Genomic DNA, 22235 nt, shown 5'->3' on the forward strand with positions numbered 1-22235 from the left:
TTATTAGGCCTGGAAGAGTCCTGAGAGCTCATCTGCTGCAAAACCCTACTTTTCCATATGAGAAGCCTGAAGCTTGGAGGGAGAAAAAGTGTTCTTTACCCTCCAGAATCTGGGAAATCTGTTGAAGTGCCTTCCATGAATAGGATGCTACAGAGCTTCTCTGTCTTTAACCTCTTGAAGGAGCTGGGCCAAGGAAAGAGGAGAGACAAGGAAGAGTCACATACCTTCAGCAGGTGTTGGGCTGTATAGAAACCAGCTGGGCCACTGCCTACCACACAGATGTGAGGGCCCAGCTCTAGGGTACAGAACAGCTGGTTGTGTGTGGGGGAGTAAGGTCAGGCATACCTCATCTCATGCCAAGGTTATCCCCTCACATGCAGAAGTAAACTTCAGCACCAACCTCCCATAGATGCCACAGCTTTCTCCTCCTCCTCCTTCCCCTCACTTTGTCTTGTCACTTTACCTGTACCCAATCTCCAGCCAGCCCTGGACCTCAAAGCCCAGGGAAAGTCAGCAGCCAATACAAGGAGAAGCTTTACACTTCACCTCCATCATTCATTCATTCCTATTTTTTTCCTTTGTTCCTGTCTCTATCTCCCTCATACACATACATACACCTTTATATCTCACCTCCCCAATATTCATTCATATCTCTCTATACCTCTTTTCTTCCCTCCTTCCCCTCAAAGGACCCTTATATCTCCCTTCCTCACATTCCTTTATTCCTCTGTCTCATCTGTCTCTCCCTTCATTCTTCCCTCTCTTTTCCAAAGAGCCTTTATGTCTCTCACCCACACACTCATTCATGTCTCCCTTTCTCTCTCTTTCTTCCTCCTTCCCCACCAAAGGGCCTGTTTCTCTCTCTCTCTCTCTCTCTCTCTCTCTCTCTCTCTCTCTCTCTCTCTCTCTCTCTCTCACACACACACACACACACACACACACACACACACACACACACACTAATTCATTCCTATCTATGTCTTGTGTCTGTCTCCCTTTCTCCCTATTATATCTCACCTCCATTCATTCATTCATCTCTCTCTCCTGTTCCATCTTCCCTCTCCCCTTATATTGAACTCATTTATGCCTATCTCTTTCTCCCTTCATCACCACTGCTCCACACATTCTCTCCATCTATAGTATTTCCATCTCTCAGTCCTTCCCCAACAGAGGTCCTTAGCTAGATGGTGAAGTGGACCAAATGCTGGGCCTGAAGCCTGGAAGACCAGACTTCAAATCTGGCCTCAGACATTTCCTATCTGGGTGACCCTGGGCAAGTCACTTAACCTCTGTTTGCCTCAGTTTTCTCATATGTAAAATGGGGGTGATAATAGTCCCTACCTCCCAGGGCTGGTGTGAGGATCAAATGAAATAATAAGTGCCTGGCCACAGTAAATGCTATACAAACGTCAGCTATTTTTATTATTAATTATTCCACCTCCACTTACAATCTCTCTCTTATTTACACACACACACCCCTCACTCACTCCTGTCGTGTCCACACCAGTCTACCCTGTTACAGATGCCCCACATTGTCACTTGTCATTTCCATATCCACCTCGAAACAACTCCTAGATTTCTAGATTTCTTTGCCCCTCCCCCACTTCTCGTATAATCCCCTAAATGGAGGAGAGGAGGGTCTTCCCTCTGATCCCCCCTATCTCCTAAAGGTCCTGGACCAAAGGTCAACAGGGCTGGGTTCCAGCTTTGAACTGGCCCCTGACTCGCTGGGGGTGACGTCCTTTCACCTGGGACTCAGCTTCCCCATGGGCAGATGACGGCGAGGGGTCTTCTTGGAACTGAAGCCTCCCCCCCACCCATGACCTCCGTCCCCATTGATGTACGTCCTGTATCTAGGAGAGAGGCAGCAGCAGGAAGCGGCCCCAGCCCCAGGGAGCCATGGACAGCCAAGAACACAGTGCACCTGAGGGCTCTGACATTCTGCGCAGATGACGCTCCGCCCTCCATCTTACGTCATGCACAATGCCCCGCCCCCGGGCCCGTCTTCTCCTTGTCACGCCGGAGTCTGTGCCCCGACCCCTCCTTCCGCGGTCTCTCTGGGTAACCCGGCCCCCTTGTGGGACAAACCCATTCCTCGGGCTCCACCCTCCGTCATTCGCAGCCCCACCCCTAGCTTCCGGGAGACTAGAGCCCTCCTTAGTGTTTATTAGAGCCAATCACTAGGCGCAAAGGGAATAACTTCCCTTCTCTTTCCCGGACTCCCAAGAGAGGACCACAGCCAATGAGAAGGGGACGTTCTGGTTTGCCCCGCCCCTTCCCTGGCGGCATGGGGATTGGGCACAAGATAAGTTTCCCCCGCCTTCTCCGTGTCTATCATTCCTCCCGAAGGTTAGACTGAGCCTGGTAACAGCCAATCCTAAAAAGGGTTCCAAAATTCTCAACCCGGCCTGGGGACTTGGATCCAGGCACTCTGTTAAATAACCCCTGGCCTGGAACCTGCAGAGCCCAAGGATTCCTTGGTTCCCCATTCCCTGAGTTGATGAACAACAAGCATTTATTACTGTGAACCTTCAGAGTGTTTTACAAATATCTTCTTTGATCTTCACAACCACCCTTGGAAATGGCTACTATTATTTCCCCCATTTTACACTTGAGGAAACTGAGGCGAACAGACATGAAGGGTGTTGCCCAGGGTCACACACTACTAGTAAAGTGTCTGAAGTCGAATTTGAATTCGTGTCTTCCTGCCTTTGGTCCAAAGTTGTATTCACTGCGCCTCCTAGTTGTCAAGGGGAAAACTACATGTGACTGTGATATAAACAGAACCAGTCTGGTGTCCTACCAACCCACCTCCTCCTCCATTCTCCAGGAGTCAAATCAATAATCAGGAATCATCGGTCACATCTTGGGGTGGTTTTAATCATTAGCCAGGACCATCTAACAGACCTTTTCTGAGACCTGTCCATTATTTATTTGGAGGATTAGCTATTTAATTAACTTGCCTCCCAGTACACAAAGCTGTTGATGCATCTACAAACCCTGAGTCTGATAGTAATTGTTAACATGTATGTAGTGCTTTAAGATTTGGAAAGTGCTTTGCAAATGTTATTCCACTTGATGTTCACAACACCCCTGTCAGGGAGGTTGTTATTATTGTCTCCATTTTGCCAGTGGAGTAACCGTCTTGTCTAGGGTCACATTGCTAGTGTCTGAGGCATGATTCCAACTTCCCTTCTCCTCCTCCAAGGCCGTCACTCTGTCATACCACCTTACCGGCTCAATAATAATACTGCCACATCACAGCTGCACACTCCCATCACCCGTTTGACTGAAAGGGCTGCCCCAGCCCCCTTCCCCACCTCCATAAGAGAGAGGAGTAGAGTCTTGCTCTTATAGATAATTTCTGAAATCAAAGATGCCAAGCAAATAACCCTGGAGAATGATATTCTCCTCTTCCAAGACTGAGAGAATTTCCTTAAACCTGAGGCTGAATTTCTGAGTTTTTCCCCCAAAACTTAGCACCCATTCCCCATCCCCCATCTGAATTAGAATCCCCAGCTCTGTTCTATGTCTTATTTTAAAATCATTTCAATTAAAATCCTAGAACAAATCCTAGCGTACTTTTCAAGCCAACTTCCCAGCTCTAAGAGCTAACCGTTTTACTTGGTGTATGGCCATGTAACCAAACCAGATACTCCCAACCTTGCAGCCAGTCCAGACCTCTCCAGTCTAAACCTTGTAGATGTCCTATAGCTCACTAGACCCTTGGCCTCTCTTCTAGTCACCTACTCCCCTCCCCTCCCTCTTCCTGCCCCATTCCCATCATTATACTTACAGACTTCAAGCTAAAGTATCACTGATCCATGTTGTCACTGCCCTTGACCTGTGACCTTGCCTTCAAGGTTTCCTTCCCCCCATTAACTAGCTGTCCTATCCCTTTTTCCTCTTCTTCCTCTCTGTTTCCTACCTGCCCAACTCTCATTCCAAACCTTTTTCCTATCTTGCTTCCAACCCCACTATTTCCCTCTACCCCACTATTCCCTTTCCCATTAGCTTCCTCTCTCCAGTAGATTACATCCTCCTAACCTTTTTTCCTAAGTCCCAATTCAAAGCTAGATTTTTTTTTCTAGTGATCACCAAGATTATTCACAGATGTCTATAAGGTCCTATCCCTATTTTCCACCTTGAGAGAAGTGCTTAATCTGATTCCCCTTTACCTTCAAATCCTACCCACATCCTAGAGAGGTACCCTGAGCCACAGGAAATGCTAAGCCAATATTTTGGGCTGATTCTGGCTTGCCTGAGCTGGGGTTTCCACAGTGTATTAGTAATTACAGCAGAATTGAAGAGGAACTCAGTGACTACTATTTGAAGGGTTTCTTGGGAACCAAGGCCCCAACCTTCCTTTGTTCTCTTTTCTTACCAGATGTCTCAGCAAAGCCTCCTGCCCTCACTGACACTTCACGTTCGGAGTCAGAAGGGAAGACAGAGGAGAGGGGACATGGAATCAGGCTGATTTGTCCTAAGATGAAGATGGTCTAAAGGATCATGGAGAGGAATACACCATCCCCAAAGGAGGATAGGCCACCACCCTTGCTGCCCACTCTTTGTCCAACTCAGGAAAATGCAAACAGATTGAAATGTTCCATAGGCCTCCAGGGCATATACCCACTTGCCCTCTGGGGGAGGTACAGTGCTGGTTGTGTTCCCTTCCCAATACCCATCCCTCCCACCCCAAGATGGAAGGGTGAAAAAGCAGAGTACCCATCCAAGAGAAGCCCCCCAATCTACTCAGAGCTCCAGGGAGCAGAGAGAGGCAGGCTTAGGTTCTAGGGTGATCTTGAGCCAGAACCCTGGGGAGGGCAAGGGGGCTGGGGAGACTTGTCAGTGAGGGAAAATCCTCACTGGAGCCCCACGAGGTCAGTGATGGGAGGGGCATGCACCATGAGCTCCTCATATCTGCTCAAGAAAAGTGAAAGTCTTGACAGGTAGGAGTCCTCATTGTATGGCAGATGGTTCCTTTGAAGGAACTGAGACACCACTGGCTTCACCTAGAAGAAGAGGAGTGAACAAAGTCTAATAAGATAGAGATTGGTTTTTTCCCCAAAGGAGACTCTTTCTCCACTTCCCTTTTCACATGCTAATGTCTGTAACTGCCAACTCTAGTTCAGAACCCAGGAAAAAGAAGGTTTTTAGTCCAGCAGTCAAAAGAAAGGATCATAGGATCATAAATTTAGACTTGGAAGGGCCCTTGGGGGTGGTCATCTAGTGCAAACTCCTTGTTTTACAGATGAGGAAACTGAGGCCCAGAGAAGCTTCATTGACTTGTCCAAGGTCACACAATGAGTAATACTGGTATTAAGTAATAAAACTAAGATTAGAACCTGGCTATTGGGCTATAAATTCAACACCCTTCAATGAAATTTGAGTCATTTTCTTCAACACCCACATGAAGGTTCTAGGGCAGATTTATGAGCTCTCTGCCATGGTGGCACTTTTTGTCCTAAATGCCAGAGGCACATCCCTTATCTCCCAGGCCAATGAACAGGGTAGGGTGTCTACAAGCTTTATTCCCTATTGGTCCCTTCCTTTCTACTAAAACCAAACAGGACAGGTCATACTCTAAGCCTCCTTGACCTCAAGAGTCCAAAACAAAGACAGGCCATCTTTTATGTCCACTAAATGAACCAATCTAAGTCTCATATTTGGTGAGCTTTCTTGGAGAACCAGCAAAATAGTGTCTTGCACATAGTAAACAATTGAGAGATGTTTGTGCAAGTTGAATTTGAGACTGAAAATTATTGTGGCTGTTTAGCCCAAAGGAAAAGTGGGTTAGAGGGTTTGAGGAATGGGCATATGATAAGGTGGAGGGATGGACAAGCAGCATCTTCAGACCTGTCTTTAGTATATAAAGGGTTATTGGGGAGGAAATGCTGACTACATGTTCTCCATCACAACAGAGCTCAAATGAAAAGAATTTCCCATCAATTGTAACATGAGAGTCTTAGGTTAGACCTGGCTCAAAAGTGATTAACTTCTGGATTGTGGGACCAACAGAAAATCATGGGATCCCTTATTCTAGAGATTTCTTCATTCAACAGGAAATTATTAAGTGCTTACTCTGTGTCAGACACTAGGCTAAGTGCTTTGTAATTATTATCTCATTTGATTGTCTCACTTCCCTGGATGGTAGTTATTATTCCCATTTTACTGTTGAGGAAACTGATGCAGACAGAGGTGAAGTGACTTATCCAGGGTCACAGAGGGAGTAAATGTCTGTGGCCAGATTTAACTTTAAGTCTCCTTGAGTCCAGACACAGTGCTCTATTCACTGCACCACACAGCTGCTTATTAGAAAATATTTAAGAAGAAGGCTGACAAGAAGCATGGGAAGACTTATATGAACTGAAGCAAAGTGAAGTGAGCAGAACTAGAAAAACATTAGACACAGTAACTACAGCAAGGCAGAAGAAAAGAACAACAGTAACATCAAAAATGGAAACTAAATGCTTTGAAATTATAATGCCCAAATTTGGTCCCAAAAAAAGAAAAAATGCCTCTCTCCTGCCTTTGTATAGGTGAGATACTACGGGTGTAGCATATAAAGTCAAATGGTTGATTCGATGCCTTGTTTTTCTGAACTGGCTTTTTTCCCCTCTTTCTTTCTTTCTTTCTTTCCTTTTTGGCAATTGGGGTTAAGTGACTTGCCCAGGGTCACACAGCTAGTAAGTGTCAAGTGTTTGGTCTGAGGCTAGGTTTGAACTCAGGTCCTCCTGACTTCAGGGCTGGTGCTCTATCCTCTGCGCCACCTAGCTGCCCCTTCCCTCTTTCTTTTTAAAAAATTATTCATTATAAGTGGTTCTTTGGGAGAGAGGGGACTTTTTTTTTGTCCACTCTTTGCATCTCTAGCACATAGCACAGTGTTGGGCACACGTTAAGTGCTTAATAAATGTTTGTTGATTGGTTGATATTAGAAACCCAAACAAAAATATCAATACTTTTTCTATGTGGCGTTGAAGTAGTCGATTTTCTATTGTGTGCTGACCCCCTCAAGAAACAGTGGGCAGGACCAGCTCTAGACACCTATGCCCTGAAGCTATTCCCACTGGGCCAGTTTTTTATGTCTCTCTAACTGCTCTCCCCTGCCCCAACCCTGTTCTTCCCTGCCCCTAATTCTTTTCTCCTTAGTCCCTAATTCTTTTCTTTCCTTCTCCTAGCCATTTTCTCTCCTGTCCTCAACCCTTTTCTGCCCCTATCCCTCTTCTACCTTTAAACACATGTTGTCAGAGAGCCGGGGGAAGAGGTGATGTTCCACGTGGCAGCTGATGAGAGAATGGCCAAATGTCCAGTCCAGGATGGGGTTTCGGGGCAGATTGAGCACCCCAAGGCTCATCATGTGGATCCTCCGGGGCTTCTTATCCAAGGAGAACATGGGCAGCCCGATGTGCTTTGATACACACACAAAAAGACACATACAACCATACTCTGAGATTGTAGCCCTTTCTCAGCCTGAAGGAAGGCAGTGCTCATCCTGATCCCCTGGGCTAGGCTGCTTTCCTTTGACTTGCTTTGGAGGATTCCCCTCTTGGAGACACAATCATCTGAGATCTCCCAACCTGGCCCTGAATTTGAGAGTATTCTTCAGTTGTTCAAGTCCCCTAGTTTTTCTTTTTCCCCACTTGACATCCATACCCACCTAGGAGACCTCTAGTCCTACCTAGTCTTTGTTTCCCCTAGAGAAGGGCTTCTTAAACCTTTTCTACTCTCGACCCCTTTTGCTGCTTCATTGGCGTTGTGTGGCCTCAGGGCATGTGCAGCGCAAAGTACACATGCTTTGTGTTCAGAACCCAAGTCCCAGTAAAGTTGTGCAATGCAGCATGGGCTAGGGCTGCCAGAAACACCTCGGATTCATCACACGTTTGATTTTGAGTTAAATTTTGGTGGCTGGGCTTTCAGAAATCTTTTACTGTTGCCAAATTTTTCATGACCCCATGTGGGGTCATGACCCACAGTTTAAGAAGTGCTTGCCCAAGAGCGGTAATGTCAAACCCATATGGAAATGGAACCACTAATCCATATATAAAGATTCCTACCAGCTAAATATTGAATTAATTTAAAAATGTAATATCTATTTTTATTGTATTTTTATTTGTTTTGTTAAATATTTCTCAATTCCATTTTAATCTGGTTCAGCTGGACTTGAGAGTGTTGCCAGCAGCATAGGCAGGGTGTTTGGAGCCTCTGCCCTAAAGAACGCTTTCCCCCCAACCTTCCCACACCTCATAAAGTTGGCAGGGAAAGCCTTACCTGGAAGATGTTGACATGGATGTAGGGGTGAGCCAGCAGGCCCCGGGTGATAAGCATGCAGAGAAGAGCAAACCCAGGAGACTGGAAGCCAGAGACTTTGATCAGCAGCCAGTAGTGAGAGAATAGCCCCAGGGACATGAGGCACAAGGTCCGAAGAACTATCCTAGGCTCCTCCTTCCTCAGCAGCCCTTTGGGAAAAAGGAATGTGAGGCAAGGTTGGTTGGTATCTTCTGAGCCCCCTCTAAGTTTCCAAAAGACTAGAATAGTAAGTAAAGACTAAGATGGTAGAATAGTAGATTTAGAGATCTAGAAGGGAGCTGGGTGGTCAATTTCTTCCTCCCTATTCATTGTTTAATGTGGACCACGTGCTGTAATAGTTTAGATGTTTGACTTTAGATCCTAAGATTGAGGTTTGAGTCCCTTCATGGTCTAATTGTTTAGGGCAGTTAGGTGGCAAAATGGATAGAGTGCTGGGCCTGGAGTCAGGAAGACTCATCCTCCTGAGTTCCAATCTGGCCTCAGACACTAGCTGCGTGACCCTGGACAAGTCACTTAACCTTGTTTGCCTCAATTTCCTCATCTCTGAAATGAGTTGAAAAAAGAATAGCAAACCACTCCAGCATCTTTGCCAAGAAATGGGATCACAAAGAGTCAGACATGACTGAACAATAACAACAATAAAATTCACTTTTAAAATGAGAAAATTAAGGGAAGTGACTTGCTTAAGGTTACACAGATAGCTAAAGTGACAGACCTGGGGTTCAATCTGAGGTCCTCTGACTTCAAATCCTTGGTGCTCCACACCACATCCCACTAAAAGCCAAGGGGGATAGAACACGGAACTAGGAAGAAGAGGTCAAGGTTCTGATCTCAGCCCTGCCACTGACTGCCTCTGTGAACCTCGCACAATTCGCTTAGGCTCACTGGACCTCAGTTTCCTCAAATGTAAAATGAAGGAGGTGGATTAGGTCATCTTTAAGACCATCTTCCTGCTCGAACCTTCTCCAATTTCTTCCCAGGCTGGGGCCCCTTGGAGCTCAATTGTAGGATTTAGAGCTAGAAGGGACCTAAGGACCATACAGTTCAATCCCCTCATGTTACAGGCAAGAAAATGCGGAGAAGCCAAGAGATTTGCCCAGAGTCCCACAGGTAGTACACACAGAGCTAAGATCTGAACTCAGGACTTTTGCTCCAAGCCCTCTGTTTATAGAACTCCACCTGATGCACTTAGTAGATGAAGGAATATTTAATGGGACTGGGGCAAGGTAAGAAATTCAGCCCTGACACAGGCCATAGAATATATAGGCACATTATTAAAAGGCCATAGAGGCTATTGAGGATTTTTTCCTTCATCTCTGGCCCCCAGGCCAAAGTACAGCTCCAGAGCTATCAGGGAGTTCTCCCAGTTGGTATGTAAAAGCAGGTAGGTGATACACTGAATCCACTGAAACCTGAGTTCAAATCCTGTCTCAGATACTTGCTAGCTGTGTGACCCTGGGCAGGTCAATTAACCTTTGTTTGTCTCAGTTTCCATATCTATAACTCACAGGGTCGTTGTGAGGACCAAACGAGGTATTTGTAAAAACAAAAAACAACAACAAAAAAACACTTTGCAAACCTTATAGTGCTACATAAATACCAGTTGTTATTTATTTGTTAGTTATTAAGTATCATGAGATATTTCTCCTCCCTAAGACTGGTATCTAAATCCAAGCATCTTTATTGCTGTGGGGAGTTACAAATAAGTGACTTCCTCCAGGTAATAATAATAACTTACATTTCCATAGCAAGGAACTTTTAACACATGCTCTTTATAAGATAAGCATTACAAATATTGTCATACCCATGTGTAGCATAGGGAAACTGAGGTTCAGATAATGTAAATGTCTTGTCCAGGGTCACATGGCTAGTGTATTGTGGACCTGGGATTCTCACCTAGGCTCCTGATCCCAGAACCAATGCTATTCCCATCACACCACTCACTCAACATTGTGCCCCAGCATTCACAGGCTCTTAGCCCACCTTGCCTCTTAATATCAGGCCAAAAATCCCTAAGTTGTTGACCGGGGGAGCAATCTATCTATCCTGTCTGAGCTGGGAATGAGATCCAGAAGTCTGGGCTCCCAACCTATTACATCAAATGCCTCCTTTCTTAAAAAAAATTACATCTTATTTCACTTTATTTATTTATATTTTTAGGCAATTGGGGTTAAGTGACTTGCCCAGGGTCACACAGCTAGTAAGTTTCAAGCATTTGGTCTGAGGCTAGATTTGAACTCAGGTCCTTCTGACTTCAGGGCTGGTGCTCTATCCACTGCACCACCTAGCTGTCACCATCAAATGCCTCCCTGAAGGTGGTAGGGGAGGGGAGAAATGTGGTACTCCTTTTCCAAGGAGGTTCCTTAATTCTACTCAAGGATGTAGCCTGGGAATTTTGGGGACTGGTCCCAGGAGAGGGGTACCCACCAAGTGCCACCAGAGGGGTGATGATGGGTAACATCAATGGAGCAAAGAACATGTAGACATATCGATTCAGGATAGGCACCTTCCACGTACTCGAGTCCCCCAAGCCCACCACATTGGTGTAACCATGATGTAACTTCACATGGCCATGTGTGGCCTGTTCAGCTGTGAACGAAGTGCACACCTAAGGAGTGTAAGAGTAGAGAAATGGAACAATAAGGGTGCCAGGAACATTGGCATGGGAACAGAAGACCTTCTTGGGCACAGGCTAACACAGGGGTGCTTTGCTTTAGGACCACCTCCCAAGCCCTCCAAACCTTCCCAAGAACTTTTGCATTTACAGTCAGTTTCCCATTCATTATGTACATGAATAAAGAGGATTGTGATGGCAAATGTATTTTCCTCCTGGCTTTTCAAAGCAATTTGTGATTTTCCTACAGCATCTTTACTGTCCTAATTCTGCTTTGAACTCTCTGGGTCTACATCAGTTAAAAGGCAGGGTGGACCCTGAGTGTTCTAGATAGCTAAAGACAGACAATCTGAGATTGAAAATGTACATGGACTGTCCACAAAGTCAATAAACCATGGGATAAATAATTGCATAGATCACACAGCAACAGAGATGGAAATTTGGTGGAATTCTCTGTAGACAGAAAGGAACAGAGAATGGCAGAGGCATGGAGAGACAGCCTAGGACTCTTTAAATAGAAGAAGAAATGTGAATACACGATAGGAAGTTAATGCTTTCATTATATGCAAATATATGCAAAAGTTACAAAGCATAGTATTCCCTAGAAGCTTTTATCTAGGCCAATAATTTTTATTTATTTCAGATTTACACGCCTTCCCACCTTCAAGAGGAATTGAGGGGTTTTACCCTTTAAAACAGAATGCATATTCTAAAGCACTAATAGTGCAAATTAAAAGAATTCTGAGGTTTCACTTCACACCAAGTAAATTGGCAAAGATGGGAACTAGCAATGTGGGAAGAAGACAGGCACACTGATGTACTCTTGGTGAAGCCATGAAGTGGTCCAGCCATTCTGGACTTCAATTTGGAATTATTCAAGAAAAGTGACCAATCCATTTATACATTGTGACCCGTTGATCTTACCATATTCCCCAAGGAAGTTAGAGACAGAAACAAAAATCTAATATAAATCAAAATGTTCATAGCAGCACTTTTTTTGGTAATGTTGAGCCAGAAATAAGGGGTACCCTTTGAAAAATCAAAGTATAGGAATGTAACAGAATATTATTATACACTGAGAAGGATTCTGGGAAATCTAGGAAAACTCACATGAATAGACCTAGAACAAAATAAATTAAATAAGAGAACACTATAAACAGTCACTGCAGCATAAACAGATTCCTAAAAGGAAGTTGAACCCTGCATAGTGACAAAAAGCAATGAAAGTCCTGAAGAAGAGCTAATTTATCAAACCTTCTCCCTCTGGCAGAAAGGTGGGCAACTACCAGGATAGCATACTGTATGTACATTGTCAGGCAATCTCTGTCTTACTTATTTTTGCTTAATACTTTTTCTTTGTCACAAGGGATGGTTACATCTGGAGAGGTGGGTGGGAAATGATTATGATATAAAGACAAAAGCCGTCAATAAAATGCATTTGAAATGGAAAACAATACATTTAGGGACATAACAGAATAAAATCCCTCTAGGAATACCAACTACTCAGGGCAATTGAAATGCTATGGTTGAGTACCAAATTTTGCTCTAAAATTTCTGGCAGCAAAGGCTAAAAAGAAACAAGTTAGGTTACATAGCTTTAACATTTTCTATTTGCACTGCATTTCCTGACAAGAGAAAGCGTTCAAATTAATCTTCAGGGATAACGTTTTTTTCTTGCACCACACCCAAGAAGAAACTTTTGTTTTGTACCAAAAGGTACTCTGTAACGAAATGGACAGCATTGCAAACTCTGGCTTTGCAGAGGAAATAAACATTCTGATAAAAGCAGTGATTCTTTTCATTAACTTTCTAAAAGGTGGAATTTCTGAAGGATCTAGACAAAGCTAATTGTTGTCTGTGCCCTAGGCAAGGTTGGAAAATTGTGATCCTGCGTGTGATAGTTCACCAGAGGCTTCAAGCCTTCACTATAACATGTGACTGGGCTTATCACAAAATAAATAAAAGTTATCATCTTTGTGCCTGACTTTGACCTCGCATCTAAGAGAAGTGTAGTAGTGTAATAGCAACTTGGACCTGGAGAATGGAATTTTCTGACATAAAAAATGTTTGTAAATAAAAAATAATATTCAGAAGCATCCTTTGTTGTACCTTCCCACCCCTAATATTGCATCTGAAATAACCACCTACCTTACCTATGAAACAAAAGACATTTTTATTGTGCCTTAAAGTTTTCAAAGCCTTTTGTATACATTTGATCCTCAAAACAGTGCTATGAGGTAAGTAGTGCAGATACAACACACCGCCCCCCTAAAGATAAGGAACCTAAAAGCAAAAAAGTTTTAGTGACTTACCAAAAGTCACATAGCTAGCAAGTATCCATTTGGAACCTAGGTGTTCCTGACTCCAGGTCCAGATTGCTATTTATTAAATCGCCACACTCCTCCCAGGTGCTAGGTCAAAGTCAGTTCAGGATCTCCTAGCAAGAGCCTTTAGAAGATGACTCTCATGGCATTCTATAGAAATCCTAGTACGTGTGTGTGTGTGTGTGTGTGTGTATACACACACACACACACACACATATATATATAGATATATATATATATACACACACACATACATACATACATACATACATACATACAAATACACACACACATATCAGCTTATATGGAAGGTTAAAATGATGGTCCTAACTATAGGCTAGGCACTGGACTTGTGATTTTCACAGGTATTGGGAACCCCTTCTGCCAATGCAAGTTGGCACCTTTTCTGTAGCTTCAGACGTCTCTTGCATCTATCCCCTTCTCTCTACATACATGGTTTACCTTCCTATTTCTGTCTCTTATTAGGACAATTGTAATGGGCTCCAATTGGTCTACCTGCCTCCTATCTCTCTCCTTCTTAATCCAACCTTCCCAAAACAGCCCAAATAATCTTCCCAAGGTATGGGTCTGATCCTGTCAGTCCTTCACTTGAAAAAAAGATCAATTGGATTCCTATTGTCTCTAAGATAATAATAAAAATAATAATGATAAAATGCCTTTACCTTGGCATTTCACAGGCTCCATAATCTGGTTCCAACCTTCCTTTCCAGTTTATTTCACATTCCTTCCCATTTAAACACTCAACATTTGTCTCTAAAAATCAATATGCTCCCTTCAGCCTTCTCTCACAGACCTTTTTTCCAAGGCAGTTTGCTGGGAGCAGTTCAATATGCCAGGCTTTCTATCTCCCTAATTCTGCCAGTTTGCTTTAGAACAGTACTGTCAAACGCAGCTAGAAATGGAGGCCACTAATCTGTAAAGATCCCTGTAGAACACATACGGACTTAGTTTTAAAATGTAATGTTATCTACTGACTTATTTTGTTAAATATTTCTCAATTAAAGTTTACTCTGGTTCAGGCTATACTCGGCCACATGCTTGACCCTTCTGCTGTAGAGCAAGATTTCCTAGTGTGGGGCTTGTGAACTTATTTAATACGCTTTTGTCGTTGTTCAGTCGTTTTCAGTCACGTCCAACTCTTTGTGACTCCATTTGGGGTTTTCTTGGCAAAGATGTTGGAATAGTCTGCTATTTCCTTCTTCAGCTCATTTTATAGATGATGAAACTGAGGCAAACAGTGTTAAGTGATTTGCCCAGGGTTACACAGCTAGTAAGTATTTGAGGTTGGATTTGAACTGAAGGCTTCTCACCTCCAAGCCTGGCACTCTGTCCATTGCACCACCCAGATGTCCATTTAATAAGTTAGGTGGCACTATATAAATGCTAGCTATTGTGATGATTATGGCTTAAACTCCCTTAAAGATTCACTCCCATAAAGGTTCAGTTCAAATTCTACTTCCTCCATATATTCCCACCCAAATGACAGCATTTTCTATTCCTGGACCCCTTTGGATCTCTCTTTGGCCCTTATCACTCCCAACACTGAATTATCATTAGAGGTGTATATATCATAGTTTTGTCCCATAGTAAAATATAAACTTCATGAAGGTAGGAACGTTATCATGTTTACACCCAGCCCAGGTGCATAATAATAGATGCTTCATAAATATTTGTTGGATTTAATTGAACAAGTCCCGCACGAAGATGGCTCCAAAGAGTCATCAAAACAAATGTTTCCAGTTCTTACATAAGTTTTACAATTTTATAAATGGTGTCTAAGTTATTCACATCCTCTAGACCCTGAGGGTTAACAAAGTGGGTGGGAAGCTATACAATGGAAGGACTCTTTCCTTAAACTTCATTTTCATTAAAATTCTCATGTGGTTTCAAATCTCTGTGAGAGTTGTTTTGAGAAACAAGGCATTATATGGAGAGTACTATTTATATTACCAGAATCCTATTTGTACCAGCTAGCCTCAAGGAGATATTTGGACAAGATGAACCTTTCTATCAGGAAGGAGCTTATCCTTTTTGAGATCATAATGCAATAAAAATTACATTCAATAAGGGGCCATAGAAACATAGATTAAAAATTAATAGGAAGGAGTTTAAAAGGACTATTACTGTTTAGTACTCCTCCAATTCCCATCTCATTTTGCAAGTCAAGAATATGTCTAAAATTAGGATTGTCATCAAAGGACTTCAGGATAGGGGATTGCTTTTCCTACTAACAGTGCCTGACACATAGTAGGCGCTGAATATTTTTTTAAAAATTAATTGATCAATTCTTATATACACGGCACTATGATTGTCCAAAAAAATATTCCCAGTCCTCAGGGAACCTATATTCTCTTCTAGGGGATACAATGTGTAAACAGATAAGCAAATATGAGATAATATGAGGATGGAGAAAACACAACCTGGGAGATTAGGAAAGGCTTCAGTAGGTCTTGGCACACGAAGCTGAAACTCTAAGAAGAGGCTGAGGAGAAAATGCATTCCAGGCATGCAGAACAGTGAGTACAAAGGCACAGAGATGTGGTAAGGGGATATTGAGTTCTGGGGACAGCAAAGTAGGCCAGTTATGCTGGAACACAGCATATGTGAAGAGGAGGAGTGGGAAAGAAGTCTGGAGAGGCATGCCGAGACTTCCAACTTTTCATTTATATCCCACTCTTCAACTGGCCACTAGGTAGCGCCATAGTGCACAGACCACTGGACCTGGAGTCAAGAGGACCCGAGTTCAAACAGAACCTCAGACATTTACTAGCTGTGTGACCCTTGGGCAAGTCACTTCAATTCCGCTTCATTTTCCTTAACTGTAAAATCAGGATAATAACAGTCCCTCCCCTTCCAGAGTTATTGTAAGGGTCAAATGAGATATTTGTAAAGCACTTATTCCAGTGGATAGCACACAGTGGGTGCTTAATAAATGCTTGTTCCCTTCCTTTTCCATTTAACAATGGAAGCCCTAACATTCCGGGGTTGTGGCTGGTCTCCAGACTATTGAGTGAGAGAACTAGTCCCCACTCATGGGTGCCAGGGATGGGAAACTTGCTGAAATGGACTATGAGGATCAAAAACACAATGACCTCTTCTATCTCCCCGGAGGTTTGCCCCAAAAATGCAGGGAGAAAAGCAAAACAATCGAGGATAGGGAGAGCTGTATATGGTGACCTACTCTCTTCTATTGAATGTGCTTGAGCTAATTAACTATCCAGCTGTAGTTTTTATAAAAATAACAACTCATGCTGTACCTGTGATTATTGTTCACTGCTAAGAATTCACCTATGATGGGTAAGCATTTGTATAACACTTTGCTTTTTTATATTATCTCATTTGGCCCTTATAATGACCTTCTGAAAGGGAGCATGGGATAGTGGATAGAAAGCTGGCCATGAAGCCAGGTTTAAGTCCTACTTCTCACACATATGGGCTGTGTGACCTTAGGCAAGTCACTTAACTTTTCACTGCTCAAGGTAACTCTCAAAGTAAGGTGCTAAACTATAGGTAGATAGAGCTCTATACATACACACATATTTATGTATGTGTATGTTTGTGTATATTTGCATGCATAAATATATTATATACATATGTAAGTATATATATGCATGCATACATACACACATATACTCAGGGGCAGTTAGGAGGTACAGTGGATAGAGTGCCGGGCCTGGAGTCGGGAAGATCTGAGTTCAAATCTGGCCTCACTTACTAGATGTGGGACCCTGTGGATGCCATTTAAGCCTGTTTGCTTTAGTTTCCTCATCTGTAAAATGAGCTGGAGAAGGAAATAACAAACCACTCTAGTACCTCTGCCAAGAAAACCCTGAACAGGCTCACAAAGAGTCGGACACGACTGAAACAACTGGACAACAACATATAGGTATACAAATATATAGATGGAGGCAGCTAGGTGGTGCAGTGGATAGAACACCAGCCCTAGAGTCAGGAGGACCTGAGTTTGAATTTGGCCTCAGACACATGATACTCACTAGCTGTGTGAACCTGGGCAAGTCACTTAACCCCAATTACCTCACCAAAAAAGAAAAAAGGGAAAAAAAAGGAACTTACTCAAATATATAGATGGTATTTCTTCCCCATTATTATTACATACAAATACACATACGTATATGGTATTTCCTCCAGGCATTCTCTATACCAGTGAAATCACAGGCCTAGTTCCTGTACCTAACAACTCTCTGTGCAGGGGTGTGCTGGTAAATGTTAACCATGTGCTTTCCAGGAAGGGAGCAGGAGAAATTATACACAACACACTTTTAAATTTTATCTTCCTTGTTAACATTTTCTCCATCACTTTCTTAAATCAAGACAATTTCTTCACAACAACAATAAATCAAGCTTGGATTTCTAGCATTTTCTGATTTCTGAGATGCAAATGTAAAAAACCCATACTGAAAATTTAACAGTTGGATTTTGTTAACTGGCTTCAGCACATTCCTGTCCCTGAAGTAGACGAAATGCCCCATTTTACAGATGAGAAAACTGAGGTTCAAAGATATCACAGCAGAGTGACTTACCTATTGTCTTAGCAAATAATGGAGTCTTGACTCAAATCCAGGATTACATATTCCTAGTCCACTGCTTTGAACATTATTAATGTCATACTTCCTTTGGCCTCTTAGAAGGATGAATGTCTCTACGTTTGACTTAAATAATCTTACTCATATTTATTTGACAGGGCAAGAGGAGAACCCAGCTATCCTAATGAAAGGCAGCTAGGTGACATGGTATGTAAAGTACAGGATCTGTAGTCAGGAAGACTTAAGTTCAAATCCAGTCTCAGACACTGAACCTTGAGCAAGTCACTTCCCATTTGTCTGTCTTTGTTTCCTCATCTGTAAAAGGGGGATAATAATAACACCTACACCCCACAGCTGTTTTGAGGAACAAACGATATAATATTTTTAAAGCATTTTGCCTACCTTAAAGTGCTATATAGGGGCAGCTAGGTGGCGCAGTGGATAGAGCACCAGCCCTGGAGTTAGGAGGAGCTGAGTTTAAATCTGGCCTCAGACATGTGATACTCACTAGCTGTGTGACCCTGGGCAAGTCACTTAACCCTGATTGTCTCACAAAAAAAATAAAGTGCTATATAAATGCCAGCTATAATTGTTATTAGATAAAGACAGCAGATTGTAGGTTTAGTAGAAGTTGAAGATACAGAATTTGTCCAAAGAGCATGGGAATCTTAGACAGGAATGAGCTAAGTGTAGACCTGGCTTGGAAATCTGGTGATCTCTACCTTCAGTGTCTATTACTGCCAACCTGGATAAGTTTCATAACCTCAAAAATCATCAGCCTCAAGAGAAAGTCGTTTTTGTTCCATTTAAGACAACTCTTCTGTATTTCCTTGCCACCACAGGGAAGGGATAAGAGTGTCTTGATGCCCAAGCTGAAGTCAAACCTTAAGCCCTCAGGTACTGAGTAAAGTAGGAGGTCTACCAAGTTGGACCTTCCCCATCTTTCCCCATGACACCCTGCTTGCAAAATTATGAAGCAACACCCTGTGAGTTGCAGTCAGAGGAGAGGTCATCCACGGGCCTGGACATGCCAGTTGGGAGCCCCTGGTGAGAGAAAGATGCTTTAAGTGGCTATCAGCCCAGTGTCACAGAAAAAAATAGCAACCACATTAGAGTTAAAGAAGCTCAAAGCATGCACATTACACAAGTCATAAACATAGAATATGTCCACATCACATGCCACAATTAATACACACACACTTTGTATCTTCATCCCACACTTAATCATGTACATATATAGCTGGAATTGCCCACCCAAATCCATATTATTACATTTGCTTGCATACTTGGATTCACACAGGCTGTCCTATGCATAGTCCCAGAAGCCCAGTCCCCTCCTTACTTCCACAAAGAAAAGCACCCAAAATCTGCTCCAGTGTTTAGAGTTGCTGAGGGCACCATGGCTAGCCAGGTGGCTACCCTTGACTGTGAATGTGTGATGTACCACCCCTAGGATGATGATCCCTAGGGCAAAGATCAGGGTACTCTGGGATCGAAGACACAGGAATCCTGCATGAGAATGGTGAAAAGAGAAGGTGGGGGAACAAAACATGAGATCAGGATCAGTCTGAGGCTTCAAGACCCAAGACCAGAGATCTAGAAGCAAAGGGTTCAAATTCTAAAATTTTCATCAGTGCCCACCCAGGTAATCTCACTTGCTCCAACCCTTAGGTTCTGTACTTGAGAGGAGAAAACGTTTAACTAAAAAGATTCTTTGCCCTAATCCCACTGTGGCTTCTATGTACTTTCCACATCTCCCTGAAGAGCAGACCTTCAAGTTTGGAGGATGGGGGCACTGAAATAGGTACTCACTCAAGGGCAGTAATTTTAGTTTCCAAGATTCCTATATTAGAGCTGGAAAGGATCCCAGATATCACCTAGCCCAACTGCCTCATTTTACAGAAGAGGAAACTGAGGCACAAAAAGGTTAAGTCAAGTGCACAAGGTCATACAACATAGTAGTGATAACATCAGAATCAGAACCAAAGTCTCCTCTACTCAGTTTTGGGCATGCACTTTGAATCTCCTCCCTCCTCCCTCTCCAAATTCACCCAAGAATATAAGGTAAGAGTTAGGAGTAAACACAAGGGTAAGCATAGGGTGGGGATCAGCCTGCAGGATCTCAGCTAAGAAGACCATAGGGTTCCCATCCTGAATGCCACTTCCCCACCAGTAGGAAGAAATAATATCCAGAAATAATTCTGTTGGGTATGGAGTCTTAGATTTAGCGTCTCTGATCTTAGCAGGTCCCCAGGTAAATATCCTTCTCCTTCCTTCCTGCCATTTCTCCTCATTTCCCTCATCCTTTCTTCTGAATCCCCTCCTCATCCTCCTATACTACAAGGTTCCTCACTCATTTCTCACCTCCTTCCTCCTCCTGCATACACCCTCCTTTCCTTCTCTCTTTCTTACTCCAGCCTGCCAGCCCTACCTAATATCCCCACCAGCCTCCCCTCTAGAGCAGCTGACCTCGCAGGGTCGTGTCCAAACTTAGAGAAGAGGGGAACAGGATCTCAGACCCTGCCCTCTAGCTCAACGACCCCTAGGAGAAGCCTGGGGACTTTGGGGCCAATGAAGGACAGACTACAAGTTCAGCTTCTGATCCCGGACCTCTTCTCAGTCTTCCCCATTCCCTCCCCGCCAGGCGTTCAGTGAGGGCTAACAATTCTTTTCCCAGCCCCCAACATCGACAGGAAGGTTTGAGAACAGGTCAGCCTGAAACCCGCAGACACTGCAGCTGTATTTGCTGCTCTGCTTGGCGGCCTCGCTCAGGGCAAAGGAAATTGGAGCTACGGAGAAAGGGCCACGATGTAATCCCTGGGGGAAGAGGGCATTTCATCCCAAAGTCCACCCCAGAATCATTTCACTAACAAAGTCTTCTTTCCTTCCCCCTCCCCACAGTCCAACACAACCTACGTGCATCAATTCTTCCTATCCCCGTATCTCTCCCCCCTACCCCGCAAAAAATACCAGGCTTCGTTAACCCCATTTGGGGCCTGACTCTGCAAAACACCGTGACCTTCCCTACCCCCACGGCGCCTGGAGGATCGATCCGATCCTCCCGGCGTCCTGGAGCTCGGCCCTAGTGCAGGTAGTGCCCCACACTTCTCACCTAAAGGTAGAGCGAGGAAGTTAAGAGCAAGGATGAACCAATCCAGGCCGCGCCGCTCCCACCAACTACTCGTCTTCACCATCTCCTGGACCAGTGCCTCCAGCTCTCCCATCAGCATCCCCTCCTTGACCCCTGGGTGTCCAGGATCGCTGCAGCTGTCATTGCAGGTTGGGGACCCCGGCGTTTCCTTTGCCGTCTGTTGGCTGGAACCCAGGTTCCCTGAGACCCTTCTCCTTTCCTCCGGTTCCATGTCCCACAGGCGGACGCCGGACACCGGTGCGAAAAGAAGTTGGGGTAAGAACAGTGGGCGCCCACAGGAAGGGCTAGGTGAGCACCGGGGATGTTGGAAGATAGGGAAAGAGTGACCAAAGAGAGGTCCAGGTGCAGCGTCTAGCCAGTGGGCCACCGATACTGGCGCCACAGCTGAGAGCAGAGGAGCCCGGGAAAGAGGCAAGACAGAGGCATCCGAAATGGGGCGGGAGGCGGGCACAGGGGTGGGACTGCTGCTCGCGAGCCGCAGAGATTGGGGCTTGGGGGAAGGTGAGAAGAAGAGAGGGGCGGAGTCCGGTACTCAAGATGCGAGGCTAGGAAGACCATCAGTCCGGGGGAGGAGGAGCAAGCCTGGACCTGCAGGTCCCGGCCTGCTCTCTCCCCACCCCAGTCCCTGTCTTGGCTTGTGAGAGACTGATAAGTCGAGAGAGGGATGGGAGGAGAGAGGAGACAAGTGATTTTGAGTAGAAAGGGACCATTTTACGTGTCTATCACCTGGGACCCCAGTGGAACCATCTTCCAACCCTCTGGGAACATATGAAGCTGGGGGGGGGGCACAGTCAGAGACAGAGGTGCACCCAGGGCAGTGACAAGAAGAGCAGGAGGCTAGAAGCTCTCCAAATTCCATGTAGAGGGATGGGTGGAGGGTGGAAAGAGCCTGGGCAAAAGAGATTCACCTCCTGGGAACTTCTTAAAGTTCCCTCTAATGCTAGCTCCTCTTCTCAGCCCTCTCGAAAAACAAGACAGAAACACAGAAGCAGGAAGGTCAGAATCTGGGTCAAAGATGGGGACCAAGGGTAAACTGAGAGGCAAAGACAAAAAACAATCTAAGGACAAAATGGATTCTCTCCATAGAGCAAGGCCTTCTTACCTTCCCACCATGCCACTGGGCAGACAGTCAAGGACCAAATCGTTTCAGCTCCTTCTTTGACCTGCCAACAATAACCCATCTTCCCCAAAGTATGAACAGTGCAGAATTCCCTTCAAGTCCAGTGTTCTCTATCCTATGCATTGGCTATATTTCTTGGGTAGTTTCCATCTAG

General features: G+C 44.3%; 1 protein-coding gene across 1 annotated transcript; it reads right to left on the reverse strand.

Annotated features, from left to right (window-relative positions):
- Positions 1–2859: 2859 nt before the first annotated feature.
- Positions 2860–21414, reverse strand: FADS6 (fatty acid desaturase 6). The gene is made up of 6 exons (XM_021002624.2): positions 20923–21414; positions 19153–19319; positions 10735–10915; positions 8269–8456; positions 7229–7408; positions 2860–5012 (listed from the first exon to the last, which is right to left on the reverse strand). Exons 1-6 carry the CDS (start codon positions 21170–21172, stop codon positions 4863–4865), a joined length of 1116 nt encoding a protein of 371 aa, XP_020858283.1. The 5' UTR covers positions 21173–21414; the 3' UTR covers positions 2860–4862.
- Between the last annotated feature and the right edge of the window lie 821 nt (positions 21415–22235).

Source organism: Phascolarctos cinereus, unplaced genomic scaffold (genome assembly GCF_003287225.1).
Source record: "Phascolarctos cinereus isolate Bilbo 61053 unplaced genomic scaffold, phaCin_HiC Scaffold_5;HRSCAF=322, whole genome shotgun sequence".
NCBI lineage: Eukaryota > Metazoa > Chordata > Mammalia > Diprotodontia > Phascolarctidae > Phascolarctos > Phascolarctos cinereus.

Bases quoted from the DNA above. Each gene is read 5' to 3' on its own strand.
- FADS6 (XM_021002624.2), bottom strand. From the start codon at position 21,172: ATGGAACCGGAGGAAAGGAGAAGGGTCTCAGGGAACCTGGGTTCCAGC. The intron at 10,916-19,152 runs GTAAGGAGGGGA...TACACTCCTTAG, and splicing joins GGGTGCTTTTCTTTGTGGAA to GTGTGCACTTCGTTCACAGC. The intron at 8,457-10,734 runs GTGGGTACCCCT...TTTTTCCCAAAG, and splicing joins CACCCCTCTGGTGGCACTTG to GGCTGCTGAGGAAGGAGGAG.